At 39.7% G+C, this 12,693-nt stretch overlaps 1 protein-coding gene across 5 annotated transcripts in view; it reads right to left on the reverse strand.

Annotated features, from left to right (window-relative positions):
* Positions 1 to 12,693, reverse strand: part of mtor (mechanistic target of rapamycin kinase) — a 237,425-nt gene that overhangs the window by 55,937 nt on the left and 168,795 nt on the right. For all 5 annotated transcript variants that reach the window (XM_052039584.1, XM_052039580.1, XM_052039582.1 and 2 more), the window contains 3 exons: positions 10,129 to 10,229; positions 7,772 to 7,887; positions 3,578 to 3,655 (listed from right to left, as the gene is read on the reverse strand). In XM_052039584.1, the coding sequence (XP_051895544.1) occupies positions 3,578 to 3,655; positions 7,772 to 7,887; positions 10,129 to 10,229 (295 nt within the window). The remainder of the gene's footprint in view (positions 1 to 3,577; positions 3,656 to 7,771; positions 7,888 to 10,128; positions 10,230 to 12,693) is intronic.

Here is a 12,693-nt window from a genome sequence, read left to right on the forward strand (position 1 = left end):
AAACCAAATGCCTCAAATTATAAAACGTATCATATACAAAAGGCTAACTTGTTAATGGTTTGTCCTTGTACAAGTAATTGTTAAATATAAAAATGGGATAAAAATTTCAGAGCGCTTTACAAAACTCTACAATAAGCCGCCAAAACTGAAGGAGGAAAAGCAGAATAATTTGAGACTAAAATGGGAATAAATTGGAATTCCCCTGACCCTTGCTGTCTCTGGTTATATCCATAGACTAGAAATTCATCATGGTTCTTTCACTAAACTGCACTTCCCTTTACTGCTTTCCTTACTGTGGTTAGATCATCTCAAAAGATTTCAGAGTAACTCATATTTTCTCAAATAAAATAAAAAACGATGTTTCTGTCTCTTGATGTTATTATGATATTCATGTCATTTTTCTTCTATGTTCACTGTAGATCAAAATAGTTCAACTTAAATATAATTTCCTCTCAGACATTCAACTCCGAACATTGAACTGAAATTGCCTGCTTCATTTTTTTTGACAGGAGTTGAATTGCTCTTGAAGCTACATTAGCCTCATGATTTTCTTGCACTGTGATCAACAGTGACATTCAATATTGTATTACAAAGGTTTCTAACCCAATGATATATTATAATTAGTCAACATATATAAAGTCCCTCATAGAGAAGCATTTAATATAATGGTTGCATTTCTATTTTGGACTTTGAGAGTGTAGAGTTCCATCCCCATTCCAGACAACATTGCCCAACTAGACTAGAGCTCAGACTCAAAATTATGGGTTGATATCCTGTTAGACACTCACATTGCGCAGTGTTAGTGGCCTCCCATCAACGATACGTAGTGTCCTTAAAGCATTACCACTGCACAAGTCAAAGTGCCTAGTTGGCAGGTGTTCTCCAATTGGAGTGTGAATGCAATAAAAATCCTCTAATCAGGATATGCCAAAATCTACTCTGACAGAGAGAATGATGTGGAGGAGTTAACTGGTTACTTTAAAAGCCTTACTGAACAGAAAATGATGATCAAATTAACCAGGACCGAAGAGGCAGCACTGCCACTTCCTGCAGCCCAAAGTAACAACAAAAAAAGAGAGAAAAAATGAGTGCACTTTTGTTTGGCTAGTCAAATTGGTGGATATACCGACCAAAGCTACTAACAAGCTCAGTGTGGTATATTTGATGCCAAGATTGATACAGAATCACATCGTGTGTGAAAAGAATTGCAAGAGACGTCACTGATATTTGTTCACTTAATAATTGCAAAGTAACTTGTGGCCCTGTGTCTTGAAAGTTTGAGTTACCTCATCTTGCAAAGAATGGACAGCAAAACATAAATGAAGTGCTACATCTTTCTAGTTCTGTGGTGAGGCAATTACATATTGGATAACACAGGCACAAAGGAATCACTTCTGGGAGTGACCTGTTAACATCAGAAATTTGTGATATGAACTGGAATGACATGAACTACCAGACTTTTGTGTTTCATTAGATAAGTAAATGATTGCAATGAATACAACCGACTGTTTGATATTAAGATATTTCTATCATACAGAACTTATTCACTATTTATTCTATGTTGATCAGATTCTATTGGACAAAATTCCAAAATACCGAGTTAGATTTGAGTTCAGTTACTTATTGTTAAAAGGCCTGAGTGTTTGAAAGCAGATTTGGGTTTCTACTGTAAACAATTCAAACAAGACGACAGATTAGGATTTGGGAGAAGCCAGAGACAAAAAAGACAGGATTTCTCCAACAGATCATTGATTCTGAATGAAAAATCGACAGTATATGTGGAAAGGAGGAGGGAAGGATCAGAGTCCATGACTAACACCAGGTTCCTGGAATTCATGAAAGATAACGTTGCACCATTTTAGTGTTATTTGAGAAATGCTGGTCTCTGTGACATTTACAAGAATTTCTCAGATTGGGCAACTTTGGAGCCAGTGACTGTACAATAGCCCCTCCTCCTCCAGAATTGAATCCTCCCACCAAAACAGGATTTATTAATATAACACAAGGAAATCAACTGTAATCAGCTTTAGGAGTTGAGGTGCCAGTGCTAATAGAATTCAGACATCCTCGATTGTACATTCCAAGAAAAAAATCCATCGCTCTGCAGTAAATTCTACTTAATACTATATTTATCATCGTTGGGTTATGGTCCAGAATTGCCGAAAATTTCTAGTCAATGTCACCAATTCCATCTCCCTGCTGGCAATGGAAGCTGAATCAGATAGTTCACAAACTTGTATCCTGTACAACTTCACAGCCTTCGCCATCGTGAACATACAAGAGGGCCACATATCAACACCTGCCTCTTCCGTTGCCTTAGTCTCTGCCAATGAGGCAACCAATCAAGATTTTGCCTTTCCAATTCTATACCATAAAACCTCTCCCCTTCCTTCCTTACTCTACTGCTCAACAAAAACACTGTTGCTTCATTCTATTCCATGCCAATTAATTAACATTAATCTTTAAAATCTGCACTCAATAAATACTTCTCAACAGGCAAAACCATACAATATCATTCTTAATAACAAATAGAAGTAACCAGTGGATCAGACTCGTATTTCAACAAATAAGCTTAAAATTTGCCCCAAAGATCCCACCTGGTATTTAACATGACTTATTCATCTATGCTCTCTAACACTGACAAAATTTAGGCTGAGTAATGGAGACTCTGGATTGAACTCATAGGTATGACAGTCTGAGACCGCTTTAAAGAAAAGGAAAGCCGAACTTTAAAGAAAAGGAAAGCTGAAATAATGAAATTAGATGGTAATTATGAGCAATGGCTGCTCTAACCACCATAATCAGCTGTTCAACTTAATTTCAATGGCTTATAAATCACACTTTGCCATCTCAGCTAAGGATCTGTCCAGAGTGCCACGTATTTGGATTTGTGTTACAAGACAAAAGGCATGGCATAACTAGGTTGTGACTTTGTTTCACAGACAAATATTCAGCCTCAAAAAACACAAATAAGTCACCTGAAATCTGCAGCACAGAATTCATACTGGTGCAGAATAACATTTAATTATTCACTACTGTGCTTTTAATTACCTGCATTTGCCACATTCATGTAAATAACATAGCTATTGAATTAATATTTCCCATTTTTAATCAAACATTTTCTATTTTTAAATTCATTAACCATAAAACCATTGCACAAGATCATAAAGCAAGTAATGCCATGAACCACTATGGAAATATTTACGCTGCATCATTTAGTGGTGGTTTGATTGAGGATTCCTAATTAAATACAAATACAGCATCATCTTTGATTGGTTCCAAAGGCATCACTGCAAAGACAATGGATAGCATTTTAAACTGTTTCTGAACAGATGGAGCACCTCTATCACTGAAGACTGCCACAGCACAAAATTCTTCAGAAGTTCATTACCAAGCATTATGCAGCTTGGTACCAATGGCCAAATGACAGGTGTGAACCTGATGAGCTGCATCACTTATTCCACATAACCATTGTGAGAGATAAATTGTTCACATCACTGGGGAGAAAAAGGTTGCAGAATGATACATCATGAGCATTTCATGTAGAATCATGTAGTTCAATCTATTTTAGACTCACCCCATAGGCACGACTGTAGCTCTCCCCAGCCATAGCAGTCAATTCTGTATCCAGCAGGTCCCTGGCCTTATCAATGCACTACAATCAAAAGGAAAATTGTCAAGTTCACCGCTTTGTTAACTTATCTGTGAACAATACTGCCACTTCTGTCCTTGAGAATTAATTTTCAACCCAGCCCCCTCTACTCCCAATCCTCAGGATTCTTCATCCCTTCAATACCCTGGAAGTACTCCCGCCTCAAATTCTGGCAAAAATGGGAACTTCCATTTACTCAAGTGATTTTGTGACAAGGGAAAAAATACACCACCAGTTATCTTCCTTCCACAACATTCTGTGGCCAGAAGCTAAAAATTCAATCAGAAGCAATTCAGTGGCGAGAATGAATAAATCTGTACCGCAGGGCAGCAATTCCACCAAGTTTCCATTCATGTTTATCCAGGTTTGAGCACCAGGAGTTCACCCATGGGCTCTCTATAACCTCATCTGTCCTTTGTTTGGTAACATGCAAGATGATGGGGATTTTGCACAGCTTATCCAGGAAGTAAAAAGTCATAACTTTATTGTTAATACGTTCTTGGTAGACTGTCCAACTCTCACAGGGACATCCTTTTTTGTTCATTAACAGTTAAAATATCCCCTTTCCAGTAATTGGTTATAAGGTCAAGAAAATATTTTAACTCTTGACACTGCTTTAACAGATGGTTGCACACTTACATTTAAGCTTCTTGTCAAAAACAAACAGAATTGATAAAATTCTATATAAAAAAAAGCATTTTTATTCTGTGTTAAGACAAGTCAACTTTAATTCATGCAGAAAACTAAATTGTTGAATCTTAATTTATAAATGGATCTTTGTACAGGACAGCTATATGGTGTATATAACAGTATGTAGCTCATCATTTTCCAGTTGGAGCTAACATCTGCTTTAGAGTATCATAAAGATTCTCTTGGAAATAATATGAGAAAGGCATTTGCTTAGGTAGCCTCCCTCTGAATAGGAAACATTGTTACTACTTAACTTTATAATGATAGCAGAGAGAAGTAGATAAAATAAACCTTTAAAAATAAGTAGTAAATGTGGTCAGCAAGGCAGGGAGAGAGGCAGCTCTGCATCTGAAGTACATAAAAAGAAATATATCATTGGCTAGGATTAGGTAGGAAATATATTGGCTAGGAAATATATCATTGGTCCTTTAGGACCAAGGTGTGTCCAGCATAAAGGAAGCTATAGGTAACAAATAATAATAAAAGTAGTCCAAGGTAATTATTATAATAAAATTCTTAGCTATACAGTATACTGCCCCTTCTTGTTACACTGAATTGTCAAAAGCAGCAAATGATTTATGGATGAGGTAAGGAATCTCTACAACTAGACGGGAGGACAGGATTCAATATGACCCAAAAAGCAGCTGTGGGAGCAAACATTATATTCGAGTGGCATTTTCAAACTTTCAATGACTGGTTTTAAGATTCATTTACGACTTGAGCCATAACCGTGTGTGTGTGTGTGTGTGTGTGTGTGTGTGTGTGTGTGTGTGTGTGTGTGTGTGTGTGTGTGTGTGTGTGTGTGTGTGTGTGTGTGTGTGAGAGAGAGCGAGAGCGTGAGTGAGAGCGAGAGAGCGAGAGAGAGAGAGAGAGAGAGAGAGAGACAATAGACAATAGGAGCAGAAGTAGACCATTTGGCCCTTCGAGTCTGCACCACCATTTTGAGATCATGGGTGATCCTCAACAATCAATATCCTGTTCCTGCCTTGTCCCCATATCCCTTGCTTCCCCTATCTATAAGAAACCTATCTAGCTCCTTCTTGAAAGTGCCCAGAGAATTGGCCTCCACTGCCCTCTGAGGCAGTGCATTCCACAAATTCACAACCCTCTGGGAGAAGAAGTTTTTCCTCACCTCTGTCCTAAATGGCCTAGCCCTTATTCTTAAATCATGCCCCCTGGTCCTGGACTTCCCCAACATCTGGAACATATTTCCTGTCTCTATCTTGTCCAATCCCTTAATAATCCTGTATGTTTCAATCAGATCCCCTCTCAATCTTCTCAATTCCAGCGTGTACAATCCCAGTCTCTCCAACCTCTCAGCATAAGACAGTCCCAACATCCCCGGAATTAACCTCGTAAACCTACGCTGCACGCCCTCTATAGCCAGGATATCCTTCCTTAACCCTGGAGACCAAAACTGTACACAATACTCCAGGAGTGGTCTCACCAGGGCCCTGTACAAATGCAAAAGAATCTCTGCTTTTGTACTCAATTCCCCTTGTAATACAGGCCAACATTCCACTAGCCTTCATCATTGCCTGCTGCACTTGCTCATTCACTTTCAGTGACTGATGAACAAGGACTCCTAGATCCCTTTGTATTTTCCCCTTACCTAACTCCACACCATTCAGATAATAATCCGCCTTCCTGTTCCTGCTCCCAAAGTGGATAGCCTCACACTTATCCACATTAAACTTCATCTGCCGAGAGCGAGAGAGAGAGAGCGAGAGAGAGAGAGAGAGAGAGAGAGAGAGAGAGAGAGAGAGAGAGAGAGAGAGAGAGAGCGCGCACAAGAGCGCATGTGAGAGAGAGTGCAAGAGAGAATATACAATTAAATACGAGCTGAAAATAATAATTGGAAAGACCTTTTAACTGCACTTGGTGCCCTTGTTTTACTTAAGTTATTGGGGTAAAAAGGTAATGCTTATGGAGAGATGACTCAAGTGTCCAATACAGGCCAAATATTAAAACAAAAACCAAAAACACACAGAAGTACTCTGAACTAGAAGGGCCAGAGTTTCAATCACTAATGTGGCAGTAAGTTATGCATCAATATAAATGTACTTCAGTGCTTTGCAAATAGATGCACATCATTTTTGCATCTGCACATTTTTTCTGAAAGCATACTTTGAGTGCGTAAACTGTACATACTCCACATAGATTCTGTGACATGTTTTAGAGTTTGCTTAATTTGGATTTCATCAGTAATTTAATGGTTCGCTGATGGACAACTTTTTTTGAATAGATCGTTCTCCAACGTTTTGGTGGCAGTTGAAAATACAGCAGTGAATATGGGTAAAGCCAGCTCGCACAAACTGCCATCAGATGTCCGGAGTCTCTTTTTTGGTTTGCTTTATATAACGTGAAATTGAAAGCAATGATACATTCAAGTGCACGTTGTAGGGCTGCGGCTTGATTCACAAGGAGACACACGGCAGATGTTCTTCCTTCAGTGCACCATTTGCTTCCAGAAAAATAATCAACCGAAAATGACCAAAGCAATACAAAAGATCAAGAAATTTTAATTTGTGTAATGCGAGTACATTCAAATTAAGCTTCTTCAATCTATTGCATTAGTTCAAATGACAATATTCTAGAATTGCTCCACCCATATATTTAGACTCAATTAGTAGGTTACTGGATACCTTGTAATGTGATCCACTTCTTCTGCCACTGACGCATGGCCTCTGTGTGCTCCATATATTCCCTATACAGTTTTTTTGTACTTTGAATGGTCATGAGCTAAAGACTCAGGAGCTTGTGGAAATGTTGCATTTCTTCAAGGAAGCTTGCAACATAGCCTAAAAGCTTCTCCTCTGCCCAGCTGTAATCTCTACTCACGAAGTAGAGTGTATGTTTGGGTTTTGTCCATCTGCCTCTTTTTAGTTTGTCTGACTCCAACTATCATCCAACTGCCACAGTCTCCCAACTCCAGTCCTTCCCCTCCCCTCCCCTACCAGACCCAATCTGTCCATCATCCTTCACCACACCACCACCCTCAGTTCACTAATCACCTCTGGCCCGTCTCACTAGTTGCCCTCTCTTGTTTATACTGGTTATCTCCCTTCTCCACTCTTAGTCCTGTTGCAGGGTATCGACCTGAAATGTCTTCAATTCCAACCACGCACCACCCCCCCCCCCCCCCACCACCTCAGAGGCTGTTCCACCCACTGAGTTCCCCCAGCAGATCGTTTGTTGCTCCAGGTTCCAGCATCTGCAGTCTCTTGTGTCTCTCTATGTTTTGGGAGTCTGGGATCAGCCATGCAAATAACTTGACCTGCCCAATATAGCCAACTGAGTGTAACCTTAGTAGAAACTGACTACAAAATGTCAATTTTACTAAAAAAAGGCTCAACAGAACCATACAATTAACTAATGCTGGAGTTTACTCTGACAGGTTTATAATTATTCTGTTAAAATAGACCATACCTGCTGAGCTAGGGAGAAGAGGTCCTGATGCAAAGCCAGAACTGCTCTGTAGAAGGCACCATCATGTGTATCTCTTGGAATCATACAAGCGTATTCCTCCATACTATCCCAGTGCCCTGTTGATAAAGATGGACAGTTATCACAATGTAAATATTGTTGGCTAGGGGGTTATCTGATGAAAATTTATGGTTCAAATTTACTATTACAGTATGTGCTAAATTTGTTTGATTAAGCAAAACTGATCATCTTTATTGTACTGCTCCCCAAATTATTTTTTTTATATTATTATATCTGGAATTTACCTCTCGCATCAAATCCCATGAACGTCATACTTGCCTTGATTTGCAGAACACTGCTACCTTGCATAAGAACTTCCAAATCAACCAATAATTCCAAAAGATAACAGGCTGCTTGTCTCAATTATCGTTTTTTGGAACTTTTTTTTTACAAAAGTAATCATATCTAGTTCACAAGGGGAAATGTCAGGCTCTTTAAACAATTTGCACATTTACCCCATTTTCATTTATTTCAATTCTCCACCAACTCTACTTGTATTCTTTATTTCCTCCACATCATGAAAAATCTATTAGCTGCAAGATAATTTATTAACTGCGTGTTCCTTCTTGGATCACATTGTCCATTCAGGAAATTGGAACAAAACCGAATTTCTCATGTTTGAAACCAACTTCAAAGGTATTTTGAATCAAGTCAAAAGAAATTTTTGGTATTGAAGAATTATGTATAAATATGAACAGGTCAGTGGGACTTTTTAAAAAAAATCAGTGTTTAGTATTTATTGCCTGCCCATAATTATCATTAAACTGAGAATGTTTCGGAGCTTACGAATCGACTATATGGACAAGGACATCAGGCTTCCTTCCTTGAAGAGCATTAGTGAACCCATAATTTCACGGTCACCATTATCAATACCAGATTTTGCTTTTAATTCTAGAACCTAATTAACTGAACTATTTAGCTGTGGATGTAAGAATTTGAACCCATGTGGGTGGATCATGAGCTCATGGATCATGCTTCTGGTTGGCAGTCCAGCAGCTTTACCACTGTGCCCCGAGCACCTAACCACATCAGTAGAACTCTTCCTGGGTTTTGAGTATTTTCATCAATAGAACCAGGATTGGTAGTGCTGGCGATATAAAGGTTAATTACTTCAAAAAAAAATATTTTCTGATCTTTCGCTTGTAACGTATATAGAAAAAAATAGAAGAGTGAAAATAAAATTGTTTTAGATTGTGAAATTTGACCAAAGGGAGTTATGTTACTAAGATCTCCGTGTTAATTAATTGCATCCAACAACCTGATAACAGAAAAATACCTGGTCCCTAAAGAATTACATTTTATTTAACATCAGTAGCATGATCTGGAGCCTGACAGCTGCCAGTGGTCTCTCCCCTGTAGTCAATGGTGCTCTTGGCAAATGAGAAAAATAACCAAGCTGAGAGGTATTTTTACTACAGAGCAATGAACAAATTCTTTATTGAGGGTGTGACGTCCTTCCTTTACCCACTCCATACCACATAGTTCTCATTCATGTCCCTGTTCTAACCACCCACAGAGGCAAAAGCAAGAAGTGACTAAATGAATCACAGACCTTGTTGGAACTACTGCTCCCTTCTGTGCCACAATGGCCCAGGAATGGCTTCTCTTCTCCCTTCCCACTGCACTGTAGCCAAGTCAACAACTCAGCGGTGATGGAGAAGATCAAATGATGCCATTCACAAGTAGTGATAGTACTGCATTGCGTGGGAGTGCCTACAAAGCTGCATTTTGTTACAGAATATAATAATTGTCAAAAATTTTTAAAATACTTCTGTTTAAAAACATTAACTTGAACATCAGAAGCCAACACCATGAAAGTCTATCATGATTGCGGCTTTGTGCTCTAACTTCTTTACCCATGAGTGGCCAGCAAGCAGAATAATGCTGATCCTGGAATAGTGGACAAAAGTTGCATCAATATATTTAAGAGGATGCTAATAACTGCACTAAGAAGAAGGAGGGAGGAGATAAAATATTATGCTCAGAAATGAGGAGAGAGGTGATGTGCTTGGAGAACAAACTGAGCCTGTAATTCTATGCAATAACCCATCAAGGATTTGAGCTTTAAGCCAGGCAACAGGAAGTAAGAAAGAGCTTTATACGAACGTTAAGGTACAGAATTCAGCAAACGGTGAACTTTGCCAACTCAGCATTCAAATCTGTGGTGATTGTGAGAAAGACCTGTAGCTCTGTCTGTGCACAATGCATGATCATCTTTAATAAACTGGTTCTGTTACAGAAGGGAGATAACAATGCTAGCCGTGCTTTACCTTCCCCCAGAATTGAGCATAATTACATACCAAGTCCCCAAGCAGCTGCAGCTGCCATTCTTGCCATTTTTGCTTGTGTCTCTTCAGAGACCATGGTCCATTTTTCACAGCACTGCTGATGGAGCTGCCCCCTGAAACAACAGGCAGAACAAGTTTAGGCAGCTGAAATACCTATTTATCTTACAAGTAATATTTTTAAAATAAACTGGAATGTTATTGAGTTGCACACTGGTTCTGCTTGTGTATATTTTTCTTCCCAAGACCATGTGTCGAAATAACGGCTGTAGTTGTACCCAGGGGCACACTAGCGTTACAGTCTTTAGGATTGGTTGCATTGATGGTAATCTCAGGGTTAACGAAAAGACTGGGCAGCACATTGGCACAGCATTAGTTGCTGGCTATGTGGAACTTGCATGATCCCTTGAATGTGCAGGTTTCCCCCAGATACTCACCTCCTCCCATGTACTAAAGACATCCTGGTCGGTTAACTGGGTTACTGAAATTTGCCCCTACTTTAGGCAGGTGGATCGGTGGGGGTGGTGGGGGGGGGGGGGGGGGGGGGGAGAGAAAGAGTTGACGGGCATGGGATGAGGAGTAGGTTACAGGGAAATAAATGGAAAGGTTGAAATGACATGCCTTATGAGAACGGGTTGAGGGAACTCGGCCTTTTCTCCTTGGAGCAACGGAGGATGAGGGGGAACCTGACAGAGGTGTATAAGATGATGAGAGGCATTCATCGGGTGGATAGTCAGAGGCTTTTTCCCAGGGCTGAAATGGTTGCTAGAAGAGGACACAGGTTTAAGGTGCTGGGGAGTAGGTATAGGGGAGATGTCAGGGGTAAGTTTTTTACTCAGAGTGGTGAGTGCGTGGAATGGGCTGCCAGCAACGGTGGTGGAGGCGGATACGATAGGGTCTTTTAAGAGACTTTTGGGTAGGTACATGGAGCTGAGAAAAATAGAGGGCTATGGGTAAACCTAGTAATTTCTAAGGTAGGGACATGTTCGGCACAACTTTGTGGGCCGAAGGGCCTGAATTGTGCTGTAGGTTTTCTATGTTTCTATGACATGACCTTTGTCGGCATGGATGAGTTGGGCCAAAGGACCCGTTTCCGTGCTGTATTACTCGAAGACTCTGAATGGAGGAAATGAGACTGATGAGTGTTTTGAGAGCTGGCATGGACTTGATAGGCTGAATGGCTTTCTCCTGTCAGATAAGAAATAATGAGTACTTACCTTGTCCACCAATACAGGAAGATTGGCCTTCTACTTCTCACAGAGGTAACCTACCCAAAGGGACTCGCTCATTTTTTTTTGCTAACTGCATCCTCCATATATCTAAGTATAACCCATGTTAACAAATTGAGGCTCTCCTGAGTAAAATATTAGTTGAATGTTGCTGATAAAAAGGTACATGCTCCTACTTATTCCCACATTACATGAAGCCACATGAATAATGCCATATTAGATTACTTTGACCTATACCAAAGCTCAAGCATTTAACATTAACTTGTGCCTCAAGTTACATCTACGGTACCACAGGGATGGACAGCTGGAACTGTTTGGTGTGAAAGGTGCATAAAACACAAGAGTAAAAAAAGCCTTCCAAATAGTTGGATAAACTTATACTTTTACTTCTTTCTGAATTGTCCACATATCAGTGTGTTTTGGTAAAGTTTTGGACATCAACAGAAGCATGACAAAGGCAACAGGAGTAAGCCATTCCCTCAGTCTGTTATGCTGGTTCAATGCAATACTATCTGCTACCACACTGTCCAATGAGATGTGTGAGATCTAGACCTAGCTTATGTTAGTTTCAATTAATTACTGTGGCAGAACTAGATTTTCTTCCCTTGCAGGCAGATTCGCCACCTGGTCAGGGATGCACCCATGATTATTGCTGACTCTAGGAGAGTGTTGAAAGGTAGCCCCTTCTGGATGCAATATGAAATTCTGACTAGTGTCTAGGATTCAACCAATGTTTGCTGGATGAGAAAAGGAGATCCAAAACTATAAATAGCTAGCAAGGGAGAAAAGCCAGGTTCTAAATTGTTCACGATGTGCTTTGTGTGGTTCCCAAATCAACTAGAATTTCCAGGCCTTAGACTGGATGGAATATCTGCTGGAGCTCAACTCTCAGACCTTTGTCATATAGAACTGGAGTAAACAGCAACTTGCTGCATGACCATTCTGTATATTCACAAGAACAAGTTTTAAATGTTTGCAACAGCATCAATTGCTGAGGAAATGAAGTGGAGAAAGAATAAGTAAAAACATGGTAATGCATTAATAAATGGCTCTAAACTCACACTTACATATATTCCAAATTGGATATTTCTGCAAACAGATTTTACTTTCATGGTGATCCAGACTTTGCAATTACCACCAATTAAAGTTCACTACACTTGGATGTGCCTCACTCACTTTCTCACTACGGTTTAGATATCCACCAGCATGGTGCTGTTGCCAGTGGATACAAGGCCCTCATGAACTTAGCCTGGAGTACAGGTTTCAAAATTGAAAATGGAGTAGAACAAAGCACAACTTGTATTCTCAATTTAGCCGAAAACACTAAATAAAAGCACAATTTAACAGGGAT

This window comes from Pristis pectinata, chromosome 26, assembly GCF_009764475.1.
Source record: "Pristis pectinata isolate sPriPec2 chromosome 26, sPriPec2.1.pri, whole genome shotgun sequence".
In the NCBI taxonomy this organism is placed as follows: Eukaryota; Metazoa; Chordata; class Chondrichthyes; order Rhinopristiformes; family Pristidae; genus Pristis; species Pristis pectinata.